General features: G+C 38.7%; 2 protein-coding genes across 2 annotated transcripts; both read left to right on the top strand.

The window, feature by feature from the left end:
• Positions 1-4,035: 4,035 nt before the first annotated feature.
• Positions 4,036-10,266, top strand: LOC144050326 (uncharacterized). The gene is made up of 13 exons (XM_077563462.1): positions 4,036-5,031; positions 5,111-5,273; positions 5,439-5,631; positions 5,723-5,815; positions 6,764-6,817; positions 6,950-7,027; positions 7,651-7,704; positions 7,859-7,948; positions 8,570-8,623; positions 8,778-8,867; positions 9,506-9,559; positions 9,706-9,792; positions 10,035-10,266. Exons 1-13 carry the CDS (start codon positions 4,965-4,967, stop codon positions 10,257-10,259), a joined length of 1,302 nt encoding a protein of 433 aa, XP_077419588.1. The 5' UTR covers positions 4,036-4,964; the 3' UTR covers positions 10,260-10,266.
• Positions 10,267-11,554: 1,288 nt separating this feature from the next.
• Positions 11,555-16,229, top strand: LOC144050262 (uncharacterized). The gene is made up of 4 exons (XM_077563383.1): positions 11,555-11,807; positions 12,343-12,498; positions 12,614-12,667; positions 13,010-16,229. The coding sequence occupies exons 1-4, from the start codon at positions 11,555-11,557 to the stop codon at positions 13,015-13,017; spliced, it is 471 nt and encodes a 156-aa protein (XP_077419509.1). The 3' UTR covers positions 13,018-16,229.
• The last annotated feature ends 3,024 nt before the right edge of the window (positions 16,230-19,253 follow it).

The raw sequence follows: 19,253 nt of genomic DNA, 5'->3' as shown, positions 1-19,253 counted from the left end.
GATCACAGCGGCGCCACTGATGATTGCATCCCCTCAGATTTATCTGAAAAGGCTTCTGCATCCTTTTCTAGCTATTGCAAAATATTTTTCTCTACCTTTGCTGTCACAGAGAATCTTCACTGATTTCCTATCATGGTGCAAATCTCCGTATGTTGCTTTATCATCATTAGTGACCAAAGGCGTCTCAATTGCCTACATCCTCTGTGCACAGTGGTGGCAGAAGTCTTAGAATGTATGCCATTATAAGAATTTTCAATCAAACGCAAACCTTAGCATATTGATTTTTCAAGGACAATCAATCAAACAATGAGAAGTGAGACACAACATCTCTCAGGTGTGCAGCTGTTACTCATTCACTGACTGACCACAGAAAATTTTAAGTTTAACAAACTATATGAAAAGATTACACAGATATACACAGATTCCTGTATTGTGGAGGAAAATGATTTGCCAAAGTTCACTTTTTGTTGGCCGGCCAAAACAGTGGCTGTGTGTGTTTATGAAGTCAGCTATTAAAAAAAAAAAAAATTATTATATTATAAAAAAATATATATATTAAATAAATTAAAAATCTAAACTGTTTATCTTAAGGAGGTGCCCATTTGAGTGGAGGTCTTTATTTGTCCAAATGCTTGCCTAAAGGTGGAGCTAGATATGCTGATGTCTGGTTGATAAAGAAGTCATATTTCTTTTAACTATTTGTATATATTATATTTTATTTGTCATGATAAGTGTGAATGGTTGCCAGAGGGTGGAACCAAATGCGTGGAGAAACAGCAGCGAGACAGGAATGGAGAGCTACACTGTATGTGAGGAACTTTATTAAAACATGTAGAAACAGGTGAGTGGACGAGGACTGGACGTGATGTGAGGAGGTTGTGTCACCAAGACAGGACTGGACGAAGAAGGCTGGTCGCCATGACTGGACTGGATGAGAGGAAGTTGGCTTGACTGTGGCTGGTTTGGCAGAACGTGGGCAACTTGAAAGTGACGTGGGCGACTGGACGGTGATGTGGATGACTTGGACGAAAACACACCCATGACTTCCACACATAACCTTGATATCTACAATGCTCACATACTCCCAGACTGGACTAACACAACAGACTAAGGCCCCGTCCAGACAGAAGCAAAGCCGGCTTTGTTCCTCAAACAAATCTCGTACACACAGAAGCATGTCAAGATTTGCGTGTGTCCAAAAGAAGGCGCTGAGAACGTTTCACGGCTGTAATGTATATGCCAAGTCTGGAGTGGCGCTGTAGCGCAGCCACAGGGAGTTAACGGAAAGCGTAGAAGAAGAATCAGCAAAGAAGACAAACACTTTTCCCTAACTTTATTGCAATCTATAGAACAAACATGGCTTTGCATGTATCAAACCAACATGAAAAAGACACGTGACGAGAAGTGACAATGGGGGGTGATTCAAGTACAACACCGCTTGTTGAACGTGGGAATAAAGAAGCAAAATATTTTGCTGCATCAGCAAGCTAAGGAGGCTGCTCAAAACGACTACGACACTGCTATCCGCCATTGTTGTTGACAGAATGACGGTTCGCTCGCAGTCACGCGAGGATTGGAGCATGCATCATCAAACTGCGACAATGTGTCGACATCGAGCTGCGACCATTACGTCGTCGCTGGAGGGGTATCCTGCATATGGTGTCCAGATTGAAGCGTACAGGGTGCATTTTGAAATCTTTCCACTCTGGAGCCCGGTTTCAAAAGTGATCGGTTTCAAGCTCTGAAACCGCGCCATCGTGTGAACGAACTGCCTAACCGGTAAGAAACTTGTGAGGATACATTGAAACTGGCTTTCGTGTGGACGGGGCCTAAATACACCAACACTAATGAGACACACCTGGGGAACACAATAGGCTGAGGGCACAGATTGCTCACACACACTAGGAAGGGAAGAAGTTGGACATTTAGTGTGACAACTTATCCATTAGTGGGGCAACATATTACATGTTCACTCGTTCTATTTGATGGCTTAAAGCTCTGCACTGACACAAAGTATGAAAATGAAATGAATACAAAAAAATTGGTCTTTCATCTGGTATACAATTTGTTTATATATGATGTATTGATTCCAAGAAATAAAAAGTACAAAAAGTGCTACAACTAACCCGGTCTCCTCTACCTGTAGAGCCAGTCCCCAAGTCCTTTAGATGATCAGCTCATCAGCAAGCTCTGCAGTAGCCTGATAATCCTGATTGTTGAAAAACATGCATGACACACGTCCCTCGACTCGAAGACCAGACTTTGACACCTGTGCTGTGCATTATGTCCTGTATGCACAAACCCTCATAACGAGGCACTCTAAATGAGCAGGGTTTGGAGGGTTACTTTTAAAATGTAATCTGTTACAGTTACCTGCGATTGGCTGGCAACCAGTTCAGGGTGTACCCCGCCTACTGCCCGAAGCCAGCTAGGATAGGGTCCAGCGACCCTTGTGAGGACAAGCGGTTAAGAAAATGGATGGATGGATGTTACAGTTACAAGTTACCTGCTAAAAAATGTAGTTAGTAACGTAATCCAAGTACCATAATATTAAAGTAATGTAACTGGATTACTTTTGGATTAATCCAATATTGAGTATGCTCATGAAGACAAAATGAAAATAAATATCACCACAATATATATTTTATACAATGTGCCCCTGCTATTTGCGGGTGATAGAGGCCCGGGCAGCCTGCAAATAGCAAAAATCCTTGTGTAATTAAAAAGCATGTAGGCTATTGATTGATTGATTGATTGGTTGGTTGATTGATTGATTGATTGGTTGGTTGGTTGATTGATTGATTGATTGATTGATTGATTGATTGATTGATTGATTGATTGATTGATTGATTGATTGATTGAAGGCCATATGCTGTTTTCGAACTGTCACTGAAAGCAACCACACGTAACAGTTTGATAGATGGATGGATGGATAGATAGATAGATAGATAGATAGATAGATAGATAGATAGATAGATAGATAGATAGATAGATAGATAGATAGATAGATAGATAGATAGATAGATCCAATGATGATGCAAAATAAACTTTCATCCCAGTCACAAGTTTAGCCGTGTATATGTTGTGCACGATGTTTAAATTGAATTGGTTGGAGGAAGATTTGTTTGGAAGGTGTAACTCACATTATGGTTGTAGGCTAGCGGACTAGCTAGCAAGAAGCTACAGCTGCAGCTGGACTCTCAGCTCAAACTTTTGCTCCGAGTACGTTCCAGTGAATACCGTTCGCCATTTCCTCTTCCCGTCTGTGAAGCTTTTTCAAACTGCCCTCATGTGGAGGACACGACTAGTCAGTTCGTTTGTTCCCACCTCCCCGACATGTAGCAAAGGTCCCACACGCGCGGGCGTGCATGCGCTCTCTCTCGCTCTGTCCCTCTCTCTTACTCTGTCTCTCTCTCTGTCTCTCACTCTGCCTTTCTCTCTGTCTGTCTCTCTCACTCTCTCACCCTCTTTCACACTCTCTCTCATCGTAGAAATTGTAATCCCGCGAAGTAATCCCCATTTTTTTTTTTTTTTGGGGGAGAGCTCAGTATTGATCATTTGACATGTCATCATCATTGTTCTCCCTTTTTTTTAATATATATATATATATTTTTTTGTATGTGTGTGTGTGCGTTGGTTAATGTGGTTTAGACCGACAAATGACCTGACATTTGACCTGGGAAAAGTTGACACTTGTGTTTAGAGCGACACAGGCAGTGTCGGCCTAATTCAAGACTTGTTTTTTAATTTTTTAGGGTCTATAAAAACGTTTTTTTCTGTAAAAAGAGAAAAATATGGGCCTACTACTCAGCTAGGACAATAATTATGCATGAATTAATTTCTAAATATCTTATAAATATGATTTTTTGATCTGTCAGTGTAATCCTGGCCGTTTTTTGTTATTGCACTTTCACACGCACACACAAAAGTACACACAAAGGGGGCGGTGGCATGACGTGTAATGTGGGCGTGAGGTACACCGGATCACCCGCGAAAGCGTCACGCGTCAACGTGGGATGCAGACAAACACAACGCAGAACTGCACAGTAAGTAACAAGCATATATTCATTATAAATAAACCCAATTTAATGAGAACACGGTTATTTTTGTTGCGGTGAGGTAATTTCATCAAGGCAGTGCAACTTTTTACGCTGTTTTAGAAAGGTTTCATGATAGAAAATGAAAACTTTTTAATTCGTTTACGTAGATGCCTCGTTCGGTTGTTGCTGGTTATTCAGATATCTAATTTAAACACGTACGTGACGGTTGCTCCACCATAATAATTATCTCATATTAGGACAGGCGGTTGGGACTAAGGATGGATGGATTCATTTCGTCTACGAAGCGGATATTTTGCCGTGTTTTAAAAGTTCACGTAGCGTTATTTTGCCGTGAACCGCGCGAGAACTATACAAGTTTGAATTCTGTGTCGGCAAAATAGCGCTAGCAGGAGAGTTGCCGGTAGCCTCTCAGTACTATATTTTGCTGTGAAACGCGAGAGAACTACAAGTACTAATTCTGCGCCGGCAAAATAGCGCCAGCAGAAGAGTTGCCGGTCTCGCCTTTAACAGCTATCTTGCCGTGAGTCGCGCAAGAACTACAAGTAGGCCTACGAATTCTGCGCCGGCAAAAAAGCGCTAGCAGGAAAATGTCCACTGCCTTTTCTCTAACGTTTGTATTTATCTTTAGCCATCTGTTACTTAATTAATGAGCGAGCTTGAGCATTTTCACGTATTGACAATTCCGAGGTGACGTCATCTCTCATTGAAAAGCATTAGACTTTGGATCGTTGTAGTTTGATTTGTGAGGATTATTTTGATTTTAAAATATGAGATGTTTATATTATTGTTTATAACAATCATTTAATTTTTAGAATATTTACTTTTTCTTTGGGTACAGAGGCTCTTGATTTAAAAAAGAAAAACATCCCAAGGCAAAGGTGTTTGAATCCAAAAAAAGAAGCAATGCTTTATATCGATACCGGAAGAGACAAACATGGACTTGATGTGAAATACATCAGTGAATTCAAAGGTAAGATACATCTAACAATAACAGTTAACTAAAAAGTGAATCTTCCACCTGACTTCATTATTATTTTTGTCATTACTAGGGAGAGGGGTCTTTGCTTGTGCTTCTTTTGAAAAAGGAAACTTCCTGCTAGAATATCGTGGTGCACTTCTAAGCAAACAAGAATGTGAGAGGAGACAGAGATTGTACCATGACAAAATGAAAGCATTCATGTTCGAGTTTCACTTTGACGGAAGAACTTGCTGGTGCGTATTAAGTCCATGCTCCATTTAATTAGTCCATATTAAAAGTCCATAATTTGTTTAGACTCATTAGCTTTGAGTCAAAACCCGAATGGGATCTTAAATCAAGAAAATCAACACTACCAAGTTCTAACTATATAATATTAATAATTGGTTTTCTATTTGAAGTGTTGATGCAGCAACAGAGGATGGGTCACTAGGAAGACTGGTCAATGATGACCACATCAACCCAAATGCCACAATGAAGTATTTAAATGTGCAAGGAAAGCCCCATCTGTGTTTATTTGCGACACGGGACATTGACCCAGGAGAGGAGATTACATATAATTATGGTGACTCTGACTGGCCATGGAGAAGCAAGGTAATCATATCAGAATGTGATGAGTGGTTAGTGATCTGAAAATCAGTATTGACTGAATTAAACTCATGATGTTTGTCAATTTAAACCTCAGGAATCTGGCCAACAAAACACATCCACATCCAAGCTCACCGTGGAGGAAACTACATCTACAGCGCCCACAGATGCTCTGAAATCTTTCCAAGAGGTAAATCATGTACACTATTTTAGTGCTCTTTTACAGTCCATACGCTATGTACAGGTTAGGGTTGTCACAATACTAAAATTTCAAACTCAATATCGATACCCAGGAAAATACTTGATGCTTAATACCATTCAATACCATACCAAAAGATATACTAATCCTAAAATAACAAAAATAAATAAGACAATCACTTTTTCACATGCAAATAAATAATTTAAACAAATGAAAGAATACGCCATATTAAAAAATGCCACTTTATTCTACGAATGACTGTCTGAGCCTGTCGTATCACTGGTCTTAATTTTCTTTGCGGTTGGAAGTTTTTTTTTGTTTTGTTTTTTAAAGACAAGCATGTCAATGTGCTCCTGTGCCCTTCTTGGCTTGCAAATGAGCCCTGAATTTACTAAAAATGAGGCACAACTTGAAGCAGCAATGCACGAGCACACTAAGCTAACCATGAGGCCGCGGCTAATGGCTAATAATAAAACAACAGTCACTTACTGAGCATAAGTCTAACCGCGGTAGCCAGCTAACGGCTAATAACAAAACAACAAGGCATCTGGCTTTTTCTTGTCCACCAAAACTGGCACGTTTAGCCCTCCTGCCACCACACTGGACATATTAAGCAGCTGTAAAACATAGCTGAACAAGCAAGGTTGCAGTGTGGGCTCTCCTGGGTGCGGGAGCCTGTCTTCCGAGGCAGCGATGCTAGTGGAGTGTGCACGGCTGACGCTGCAGGAACGCTACCATGTATCGATAGTATTGATACCATTACAAAGTGATATCGTATCCGGATACGACGTGTTTGAAAAGTATTGATACTTTTGACAACCCTATTAAAAGTACACAACGTGAATGGATTTTAACGCCATCTTTAACTCTTAAAAAACAGACAAAGTTTACCACTCACGCATGTCTGTGTTAAATGTTTCCTTCCTGTCTCTTTTGCAGCATTCTGACGCAGAGAAGTCTGCCCAAACCTCCAGAGTTGAACACATTGAACAGGTACATGTAGTTGTTCAATAGATTTCAACGCCATCTGGCAGTTAAAAACTGTATGCATATTTCTGCACTTTCAGTGAACTTGTAATCAAACATCATTTCTGTGTGTATTGTCTCTGTATTTTTCTCTTTCAGTGCATGATGGAGACAAGGCACTCCTCAATGAGTTTGAGCCAGAATGACCTGAGTCCACCGCACAATAGTTCTCAAAAGGTAAATTACTTTATCACTAATGAGTGTCATTTAGCATCCAACTACAGTAATTGTTTGCAGTGCTCTATCAAGTTACCAGTAATATTTTGGTGTACAGAGAAACTTATTGAAGGCTTGATAATATTTTGAATAGACCGAGTGTATGTGTGCGTGTGTTATCACCCAGATTTATTGTGTATTGGACTGACACATTTCGTGATAGTATTTTCAAGTTTTAAGTCACAACCTCATCCATAGGTTTGAATGTGTGTGTGTGTGTTGTGTCCAAGTATGGCATAGACTGACACTGGCATACACTGACTTTCGCCGAGAAAGCATTTCCTGTAGAAGTTGTCGCACTCACCTACTTGTGTGTGTGTTTGTTCACATAATCTCATGGTTTAGAGGGACATTTAACCTCATTGTATCTTTAAGTCTTACAGTCACCCAATATCACCTTTCTGTGGAGTTGAATCACTATACATACAGTATATAAATATACTTGGTAGGCTGTTGTTTAAATGACCTAACATAAACTCTGTGTTTCTTGATCCTGCATCACTCTGAATCAGCAACGTAATGTAAAGCGTTGTCTCAATGAAGGTATGTCTATGTTTAATGTTTCCTTCCTGTCTCTTTTGCAGCATTCTGATGCAGAGAGGTCAACCCAACCCTCAGAGGTTGAAGATATTGAACAGGTACATGTGGTTGTTAAATGGATATCAATGCCATCTGGCAATTAAAAACTGACAAAGTTTACCGCTCATGCATATTTCTGCAACTTGAAACACATTTGTAATCAAACAGTCTGATGGCACCTGTGTGTATTGTCTTTCTATTTTTCTCTTTCAGTGCATGATGGAGACAAGGCACTCCTCAATGAGTTTGAGCCAGAGTGACCTGAGTCCAGTACGTAGTGAGCCACTCAACAATTCTCAAAAGGTAAATTACTTTATCACTAATGAGTGTCATTTAGCATCCAACTACAGTAATTGTTTGCAGTGCTCTATCAAGTTACCAGTAATATTTTGGTGTACAGAGAAACTTATTGAAGGCTTGATAATATTTTGAATAGACCGAGTGTGTGTGTGTGTGTTATCACCTAGATTTATTGTGTATTGGACTGACACATTTCATGATAGTATTTTCAAGTTTTAAGTCACAACCTCATCCATAGGTTTGAATGTGTGTGTGTGTGTTGTGTCCAAGTATGGCATAGACTGACACTGGCATACACTGACTTTCGCCGAGAAAGCATTTGCTGTAGAAGTTGTCGCACTCACCTACTTGTGTGTGTGTGTGTTCACATAATCTCATGGTTTAGAGGGACATTTAACCTCATTGTATCTTTAAGTCTTACAGTCACCCAATGTCACCTTTCTGTGGAGTTGAATCACTATACATACAGTATATAAATATACTTGGTAGGCTGTTGTTTAAATGACCTAACATAAACTCTGTGTTTCTTGATCCTGCATCACTCTGAATCAGCAACGTAATGTAAAGCGTTGTCTCAATGAAGGTATGTCTATGTTTAATGTTTCCTTCCTGTCTCTTTTGCAGCATTCTGATGCAGAGAGGTCAACCCAACCCTCAGAGGTTGAAGATATTGAACAGGTACATGTGGTTGTTAAATGGATATCAATGCCATCTGGCAATTAAAAACTGACAAAGTTTACCGCTCATGCATATTTCTGCAACTTGAAACACATTTGTAATCAAACAGTCTGATGGCACCTGTGTGTATTGTCTTTCTATTTTTCTCTTTCAGTGCATGATGGAGACAAGGCACTCCTCAATGAGTTTGAGCCAGAGTGACCTGAGTCCAGTACGTCGTGAGCCACTCAACAATTCTCAAAAGGTAAATTACTTTATCACTAATGAGTGTCATTTAGCATCCAACTACAGTAATTGTTTGCAGTGCTCTATCAAGTTACCAGTAATATTTTGGTGTACAGAGAAACTTTTTGAAGGCTTGATAATATTTTGAATAGACCGAGTGTGTGTGTGTGTGTTATCACCTAGATTTATTGTGTATTGGACTGACACATTTCGTGATAGTATTTTCAAGTTTTAAGTCACAACCTCATCCATAGGTTTGAATGTGTGTGTGTGTGTTGTGTCCAAGTATGGCATAGACTGACACTGGCATACACTGACTTTCGCCGAGAAAGCATTTGCTGTAGAAGTTGTCGCACTCACCTACTTGTGTGTGTGTGTGTGTGTGTGTGTGTATTCACATAATCTCATGGTTTAGAGGGACATTTAACCTCATTGTATCTTTAAGTCTTACAGTCACCCAATGTCACCTTTCTGTGGAGTTGAATCACTATACATACAATATATCAATATACTTGGTAGGCTGTTGTTTTTGAAATTACCTAACATAAACTCAATGTTTCTTGATCCTGCATCACTCTGAATCAGCAATGTGATGTAAAGCGTTGTCTTTATGAAGGTATGTCTATGTTTAATGTTTCCTTCCTGTCTCTTTTACAGCATACCGACACAGAGAGGTCAGCCCAACCCTTAGAGGTTGAAGATATTGAACAGGTATATATGGTTGTTAAATAAATTTCAACGCCATCTGGCAATTAAAAACTGTCAAAGTCATGCATATTTCTGCAACTTCAGTGAATTTGTAGTAATTAAACAGTCTGATTACACCTGTGTGTATTTTCTCTGTATTTTTTTTTCAGTGCATGATGGAGACAAGTGACTCCACATTGACCTTGTGCCAGGGTGACCTTAGTCCAGCACTTGAGCCTCAGACCAGTTCTCAAAAGGTAAATTACTTCTTCTCTAATGAGTGTAATTAAAAGTACAATTACAGTTAACGGTCAACAATTGTTTCCTGTGCATGTCAAGTCATCAGCAATATTTTTGTGCTCTGAGAAACTTCATTGGATGCTTGATAATTGAAGTCAGAGTTTGTACATATTTGTTCATCTAAGTTTTTTTTTTGCTAGCAATCCCATATGCTTATTAAATATTTTGCTAACACTTTTTAAATAAATACCCCCCCCAGGACTGTTGGAAACACCTTCTTGAGGTCTCAACACTGTCACCCTTTGACAAGTGTGTTCTATGCTTGGGACCTATATCTTCTTTTACATGGACTGGATACAGATGCAAAGGTAAACCATATATTGATAGCATTGCTTTGAGTCCAAATTTAGACGATACAGCCAGAAACCAAACAAATGATGCCATTGGCCACCGAACAGTTGTCTGCATTGTGGACATGATGTAACAATTTAATTACTGGCAACTCTTCTTACACAATATAAAATACAGCACTGATTGGTACAGAGAAGAAAATTGTTTAAAGAAGTTATGTTGAAACTGTAACTGGCACTGTTTGTTTGACCCAACATTTTCTAACTGTTCACAGCATGTTCAAGAGTCTGGCATCTGTCCTGCTACAGAAGGAAGAAAGCAGAGGATGAAATATTAGACTCGGATGAGGAGCAGAACTCTGGAAGCAAATATGTCCCTGATTCAGATGATGATTCAGATTCAAGCATGACTTTGGTGCCTCATCAGTCTAAAGTACGACAGAAGGAAGGAATACCAGCCTTACCCACTAACCACTCTAACAGTTTGGACACACATTTTCCAAATGACGCTGGCACATCAAAATGTTTGTTCACAGATGTCATTGCTGGCAAAACGTCAGATTCAGAAATTTCTAGCAAAGACTCATCAAATAAGCATGTGAAGAACAAAGATAAAAAATCTCTAGAACATCTCAATTTGACCAATAGAAATTACTGTTTTGTTTGTGGTAAGCCACAAAGCAGACTGACTCGCCACCTGAAAGTACACATGTCTCACCCAGAAGTTTCATATGCATTTTACCTCCCTGGTCACTCTCAGGAGCGCAAGACTTTGTTTGAAAAAATGCGAAACAGAGGAAACTTTCATCATAACATTGCCATACTCCAAGGTGAAAATGGACAATTAAAAGTAAAAAGGGTGCTAAAATCTACTGCAGTGGCTGGAAACTTTGTGCATTGTATGCACTGCCAGGGCTTATACATACGCAAAGAACTGTGGAGACATGTCCGAAGATGTTCGTTAAGGCCAGAAAATCGCAATCTGGATAAACAAGCTGGAAGAGCCAGAGTTCTGTGTTTTGCTACAGCCCAAGATACCGTATTCAGTCAACACTTCTCGAGTGGAATGTGGAAGCTTCTTAGCACAATGAAGACGGATGACATTGGCCTTGCTGTACGAAATGACCTATCTATTGTTCATTTGGCCCAGTCCCTGTACAATAAACATGGTCAAGATCCCACAAAGTACAAACATATTCGACAAAAGCTCCGAGAAGTGGGACGACTGCTGGTATGTCTGCGAGCAAACTACTCTGTACACAGCCTGGAGGAAGCCATAAAGCCCTCAAACTCTCAAACAGTTGTTCAAGCAGTGAAGCAAGTTGCTGGATTTGACGAAGAAAGCCTCTCCTACCATACACCAAGCCTGGCTTTGAAATTGGGGCACACACTAAACAAAATCTGCGACATCATTCATTGTCGTGCACTAATGGCAGAAGATGCAGCACTGGTGAAGGCAACTGAAACATTTAGGAAACTATATACCTCCAAGTGGTGTGAGTTGATTTCCAACAAAGCTCTGAGCACACTGAGCAGTGCCAAGTATAATAAGCCAACAACACTGCCCTTTACAGAGGATATCCAGGTACTTCACCAGTACCTTCAGAAGACTGCTGACAGTGCTGTTAGTAACTTGATGGAGGAAGCAACACCGAAAAACTATGCTGAAATTGAAATTGAAGGTGAGTGTTCAGAATGTCAGATGATCCTGTTTAGTAGGGGTGGGAAAATATGGGTACCTCAAGATTTGATTCACTTCCGATGCATCATTAGTACATTTGTATTTTTAAAACAATTGCAGAACTCAAGGAAGAGCAAAGATTTATATTTCATACTGACTTTTATTAAAGTGGCAAGGCAACCTGGTTTACAATAGTGTGTCAACACACATTTCAAAAAGTGCCAATGGCAGCGTTTGCTGTAACAAATGTTTAACTTCTCCTAGTGCAATATGCAGAAGACAACAGTGGCTTTTTATTTTTATGTAAACTTTAAAAATCTATTTTTAGTATCGGTAACTCTGAATCGAAGCAGAATCTTTTTAATACGACGATTGATGCATGAAAAAAAAAACAATTATCGTTCTCACCCCTACTACTAGATGTGGCATCCTTTCCATCTTGCATCTGTTACAGCTGTACTTCTGGCCAATTCTAAAACTTGATGCCTTGGGGTCTGATGCCTCACTGATCTTTTATTATGACTATCTTTTTCTAGGTAACTTATCATTCAGTGAGAATGAAAATAATGATGGCAGTGACTCAGAGGGCAGCGGCACAGAGATCGGAGGACCACTTTGTGAAGATGGCAAAGACCTGGATCCAGCCTCAGACTCTACGATCCTTGAGCAGGAACAGAACTCTGGTGGCCAAGGTAGGTTCTCTGTCTACTTTACAAATTTTCTCTCAGCAGACGGGGCAACAAAGGCCGCCCGGTATCAGTATTTGTTGATGAGACAATTTTCACACGTCGTTTTTGTTTTTACCAGATAAGCTGTCACATGTGACGTCTACAGTAGGAGACACAGTCCCTTCAACTGGCGGTAAGACAAGCTTTAGGGTCTTTGGATTATGTTATGAAAATATGCAATGATGTAAGGCCTCCTGAGCAATGAAATGAGCTAAAAAAAACATAAAATAAAGTCACGTAACTGCTTAAGACTAGATGCAGTCAATAATGGTCTTTTCTTTTGCCATCCTGCAGCCACACAATAGCCTGCATTAGTCCATAAATAATGGCTGTGGAGAGTACTATCTACTTCCTGTTTTTGTGTTGCAGCCACTGTAATTGACAAATAATCTGTGACATTAGTTAGACTTACCTTCTGATTGTTCAAGTATCTGTAAATATATATATATGTATTATTTGTTTTGTTTACTTACAGTCCTCTAAGGAAAAGACGATGCTGATCAAGAAAGTGAGGCAAAGAGACAGCCAAAGAAAATGTGGAGCAAAGCCGAGGTCGCTGCAGTGATGCGACATTTTGGAAGCCACATAAAAAAAGGAAAACTTGCCTCCAAAGTTGAATACAGCCAGTGTAAGCGGGCAGAAGACCCTGTGCTGTCACACCGGACTGTACAGAATATTAGAGACTTTGTGAGAAACCGAATAACCACAGCCAAAAGGCAGGCCCAGAAGAGACGGTAAACCCATTTGCTGGTATCTCACTAAGCAACGAATGCTTGCGAACATAGAGAATTTGGAGTTTTTGTCGGGATTCATAAAAAGTTGCAGAAATGTTCAGTTTTCACTTGTCAGTTTTTCCTGTCGCAAAGTTTTTTTTTAACATGTTCAGACAGTTTTTCACTTTTTGCAAGCATCTTCTGAAACCTTTTATGAACCGTGACAAAAAAAAAACAAATTTGCTATTTACCCAAGCATTCATCACTCAGTGAGATACCAGCATGAGAGTTTCATTTAAAACTAAATTCAGGGAACTTTTTATTTATGTATTTAATTATATTTTCACTTAATGCTTCAGACACTAAGAACTCCCTGCACTTTTTCTCTTAGAAATTAAAACAAAAATCTTAAGGGAGATCTGAAGTATATGCCACAAAGGAGGTGGGACTTACGACTTCTGTAGGTCACACACACGCTGTTTCTGGTTACTGTTGCAACATAAGGGTGGAAGTGCGAGTATGGGGCACGGCCTATATGGCGCTACAATAACTGGTATCAGCGTAGGTGTGTGACTTACGGAAGTTGCAAGTCCCGCTTCCCCCGTGGAATATACTGTACCCCATTTACTTGCCTAATTTTCAATTGACCTTAACACAAGCTAATGACCCTGGCAGCACCCAGCACTTTTTGTTAGCAAATAGACCAATTTGTTTTAAAACTTAATGTTTAAAATTAAACTAAAAGCCTTTAACAAATTTGAAAGTTATAAACATGCTTAATAGCATTTCAACATTTAAAAAAATATTAATTTTGACCCCATTTTTTTCTTTTGCTACAAATGAATATCAGCTCCAAATGTGGTTATTGGCCTCTTTGACTACAAATAATCAGTATGGTGTCGGCACTGTCTATCACTACTACTATAAACTCTATATTGGAATATTAAACTACAAGGCTCTGAATTTTCAGTAGGATAAAAATGGCACACCAACACGTAGTGCGTAGTGGCTCGGAACACCTTGATTAGAAAGGACTTTGTAGAAAACAGTGTACAGTGTCTAGACCAGTCATACTTGTTAATAAAACGTCTGTGTTTACTTTAATTTAGATTGCGTTTGTATGTTTTTACGTTTGTGATATTACAGCTTGGTAAGTGTGGGGTTGCTAATTTCTGAGGTTTAAAGGAGCCTGTGTCATTAAATAGACACTTTCCTACATTCTTTGTGCAGTTGCGTCTTAATTTGTGTGGCTGCAAATGTGAGGTAATTGTCTTTTTAAAGTCTCAATAATGTTGATGCTCATTACTGTCGTATTTTTTGTATTAGTCATGAAGAAACACTTACAGGGGTGAATTCATCATCCATCTATATCCAATTGCTCTCTTTTGGTTCTGTTCACCTAATGCATAGTGGTGTCAGGTGGTGTATTTATGTTAATTTTGGGTGGTGGGGGGCGTGACTACCTTGTCCCTTTAAAGTCACCTTAATCCTGTTTTGTCCTTGTAAACCACAATTCAAGTGTCGTCCCAAACCACCATTTTGTCAGGTCTGATATCTCAGGTTGTTAACCTCTTTTCTAAGCTCTGAAGGGTGCTAAATTCTTCTCAATTTTTTTGAAGTGATTTAGCCTTACTCCCATCATTCTAAACCCTTTTAAAAGGTGTGTCAACCTAAATCACCACCGGGCCTGTTTCTGAAATTTGTCAGCCTATACCATATAAACAGGTGTGTGTGTGTGTGTGTGTGTGTGTGTGTGTGTGTGTGTGTGTGTGTGTGTGTGTGTGTGTGTGTGTGTGTGTGTGTGTGTGCGTGCTTGCCTTTGTGTATTATGAGGACATTTCACCTGAATACATGCCGTGCTGCGAGGACATTTTGAATTATGAGGACACAGCCCATGTCCTCATAATTATTTCAATGCAGAAGTGCTTCTAGGGCTGTAGAAGGCTTAAATCCAAAGTTTTAGCCAATGTCCTTGTAAAGCATAATTACGTGAATTTGTGTATTTTTGTGTATTTGATGGCGCCCCCTGTAGGAAGGTCCTTGTAATGCACCACTTCATGAATAATTCACACCAGTGTATATTTCACAGCATTTGATTGGCTGACCATCACCTGTCCTCACAATTACGCACGTCTCCATAATTCAGTTTTTTCTCAAAATGCTGTGTATTGTGAATGTTTGTCTGTAGACACAGAGCCTTTTTTTTTTTTTTTTGCAGCCACCATTTCCTAAGTAAATAATTAAATAATGAAATACCCTACGATATTTAATTATATATTTCAGTATTTAATTATTTCAGTGGTTGTTTATTTAAAAATGTACAATGGTTAACAGCAGAGACAGAGAAACTGTCAGTGCCGTACATTAATTCATCATTTAACATCCCACCCTGCCTTTACAGTATAACATCTTTCTGTACACCAGCGGCCAAATGTTTTGAGAATGACATTGATTTTCTAAGAATCTGCAGTGCTGACTTATTATTGTTTTTTTATGATGGCAATTTGCATGTACATGTACTCCAGAATGTTATAGTGATTAGATGAATTGCAAAGTCCCTATTTGCCATGAAAATTAAAGTAATTTCCTTTAGTGACCTTACAAACTTTAAGTGAAGAAGGCTTCAGGGCACCCAAGAAAATCCAGCAAAAGCCAGGACTATCTCCCAAAGTTGATTCAGCTGCAGGGATAAGGACATCACCACCAGTGTAGAGCTTGCTCAGGAATGGCAGTAAGCAGGTATGAGTCCATCTACACTCATGGTGAGGGAGTAAGACTTTTGGAGGATGGCCTGGTGTGACCAGTGAAAAAGGGATTCCATAAACACAGACCAAAATAAGGAAAAAAGAGTTACAGTTATTTTCTCTGATTAACCCCCTTTCCAACTGTTTGGGGCATCCGGAAAAATGCTTGTCTGGAGAAGAAAAGATGAGCGCTACCATCAGTCCTGCTTCATGCCAACAGTAAAGCATCATGTGACCATTCATTTGCAGGGTTGCTTCTAAGCCAAGTTACTGGGCTCGCTCACAATTTTGCCAAAAAACACATGCGTCCATTACTAAAGTATAGTACCAAAACATCCTCGGACAGCAACTGTGTGACAGCAGCAAGGTTATTTTATTTACTAAAGCAAAAAAACATTTTCGTTAATGAAAAAAAAAAAAATAACTTTTTAAAAAAGCAAACTGAAATCACATTAAACGATTACAAAATTATCTATAATTCTAGCAATAATATCCTTTGTTTTCGTCTGTGGTAATTAATTTAGTATATGAGCCTTTCGGGTTAATTTTAAATGTGATCTATTTTTTTTTTTTAATTGACACTGTAAATCATAGAACAATAGCCACTCTTATCAACAAAGTTCATAATCCAACACTGAACCAATTTGTTGATTTAAATGTGATTTATTATATTGCCCGGAGTACGGAAGTGACGTCATCTAGCAGCCCCGATAGAGAACCGCCCCCGGCTCTAATTACTTCACGAGACGTGATGGCAGTGTAGCTGTGCTAATGAGGTAGGTTTGAAGCTCGAATTTTTCCTCCAGAAACTTGTTTATTTTAATGTTGGTCGCTTGTGTACATTGCTGAAAATGATTTATAATGCAAGTCCAGTGTAAGTGCAGCTAAGCTAACGTTAGCATACCTAACCATCTGTTGATTATGATGGTTGCAGCTAATTATTTAGAATTGCTACGCTTTTGTTAGCGACGGTTAGCTCAGTTAGCATAGCAGAGCTAACCGTCTGTTGAGTAAGATAAATGCTAATTGAAATTTTTAAGAGGAAAGCAATAACAGGCTGGTTTGATAGGCTGGTTTGTGATGTGAAAATATACAATGGTTTAGTATTACCAGTACAGTATAAATGAAGTATTGGTAAATTGCTGCATTTGTGTTTACTTAAATTTGTTCTTTAAATAGAAATATTTCAGTAAAGTCTGTTAGTGTTCATTACATTTAATTTATGCAAATATTTAGCAGAGCTGTGCTATCCACTATTTTATTTTCGTTGGCACATTTACTGCACACTGCACAGGATATTATGGTCCACAGAAAGTCAACTTCAAAACATCTGCACCAAGTTACCTATCAAACTGATTGAAACTCATTTTTTTCTATAGCTTTAGATCATTATCTTCAGTGAGATATGTCAGTCATGAGGCCACAGAGGGCAAAAGTTAAACCCAAAGAAGAGGTAGCATATTTTTCATCCTTAGGTAAAGACAAGGATGGCTTCACCATAAAATATATTAATTCATTCAAAGGTGAGTATTGGTAAAAGATTCTTTAGTATGGGCCTAGTTTTCATTACTGTTATAATGAAATATTTCTGTTGTATCCCTTTTTCTTTGTAAGGTCGAGGAGTGTTCAGTTCCTGCTCCTTTCAGAAGGGAGTCTTTCCTACTGAATATCGAGGAGAAGTTATAAGCAAACAGGAACGTGAAAACAGGCTGAGAGTGTATCATGATGCCCAGAAGGTTTTCATGTTTGAATTTCACTACAATGGAAAAACACTATGGTATGTTTATATGGTGTGTTGTCACACTTAATTTTGTTTTTTTTGGGGGTGGGGGGGTTATCGTGCAAGGTTTGACAAAACATAAAAGATTAATTATAACTCAAAAGCAAAAGTACATTCTTTTCTCAATATAATTTTTTTTGTTTTTATTTCATTTTTTTACAATATTGTGACTTATTTTTTTATTTTACTTTTACAGTTATCGTGAGTATCGCTAACCTCACAATACCATGTTGATTATCATATCGTGATTGCTTATCATGACATTTGGATATTGTTTCATACATGTGACATACTAGAATTACTGGTCGCACATTCATGATTACATGAAATTACAGTATAGCAGTCTAGTCTTAGTAAGAATTTAATTGTATTGGTATTTTTCTATTCATCTACCCCAGGTTTCCACTGAAGCACAACCTGATGAAGACACCGCTATCACAGACTGCGCCAAAGTTGACCAGGTGACTAGATTTCTTTTTGAATGTTGTTGAAATCAGTTTTCAGAAGCAAGACATTAGTGGAGGGTGGAGATACTAGGGCTGCACAATATGTGGAAAATATCTTGGCGCACGAATGGCTCATGCAATATGTGCATTGCAAAGACGTGCAACAAATGGATATTGGATTGTTTGTATACTTTAGTCTGAGGCTAAGCGATATGGCCAAAAAATTAAATAAAAAGTCTTTTAAACCAACCATCCAGCATTCTGCCACCACTTGTGCAAAATTTCAACTCACAATAACATCTGGATGTAACAGAACATTATAACAGTTTTTAATAATCCAGAAGACAAAATACATTTCACGATTTAGCAAATTTTCAACGATTCAATTTGAATTTAATTTATTCAATTAATTTGATTTATTGCCAGGCCCTACTTGAGTCTGATTTTGACCAATCAGAGACAACCTTAATTGCGCATCGCCATACAAGAGAATTGTATCGAGGAGCATTACTAACAAAAAAAACCTTATTTGGATAAAACTAGATCAAAATGAGCATGATTATTTTTCCGCATGTACGTGCATTTCTTTAATTAGATTATGAAGATATATATATTCGGTCCATGTTTAATGTCAAAATAATCTCCATCACTGTATAAAACACCCATGTCGCATGTTTTGTCAATACTGTGCAGCCCTCGCAAGATACACAGTCCTCACAATGTCGTAGTTGTGAATAACTGACACTCTGAGGACAGTGTATTTATACACTGTGAGTTTAAAATACGTTTTGAGGGCTTGGAGTTACACATACAGTCCTCACAATTCATACTCTGGTCAGGTATGGACACTCTGAGGACTGTGTATTTTCTTATTTTTGTGTCATTGTGAAAAATAGACGTCACCAATTTACACAAACCTGTAGTGCAGACAGATTTATTTATTTATTTTTGTAATGGCAAATAAAATGAGTTTGCATTCACATTACTTTAACCTATTCATTGTTCTGTATGTACTGTAACTGTGTAAATGCACAGG

The sequence above is a fragment of the Vanacampus margaritifer genome, chromosome 4 (assembly GCF_051991255.1).
Source record: "Vanacampus margaritifer isolate UIUO_Vmar chromosome 4, RoL_Vmar_1.0, whole genome shotgun sequence".
Lineage (NCBI taxonomy): Eukaryota > Metazoa > Chordata > Actinopteri > Syngnathiformes > Syngnathidae > Vanacampus > Vanacampus margaritifer.
This window is presented reverse-complemented; position numbering and strand designations above follow the sequence as displayed.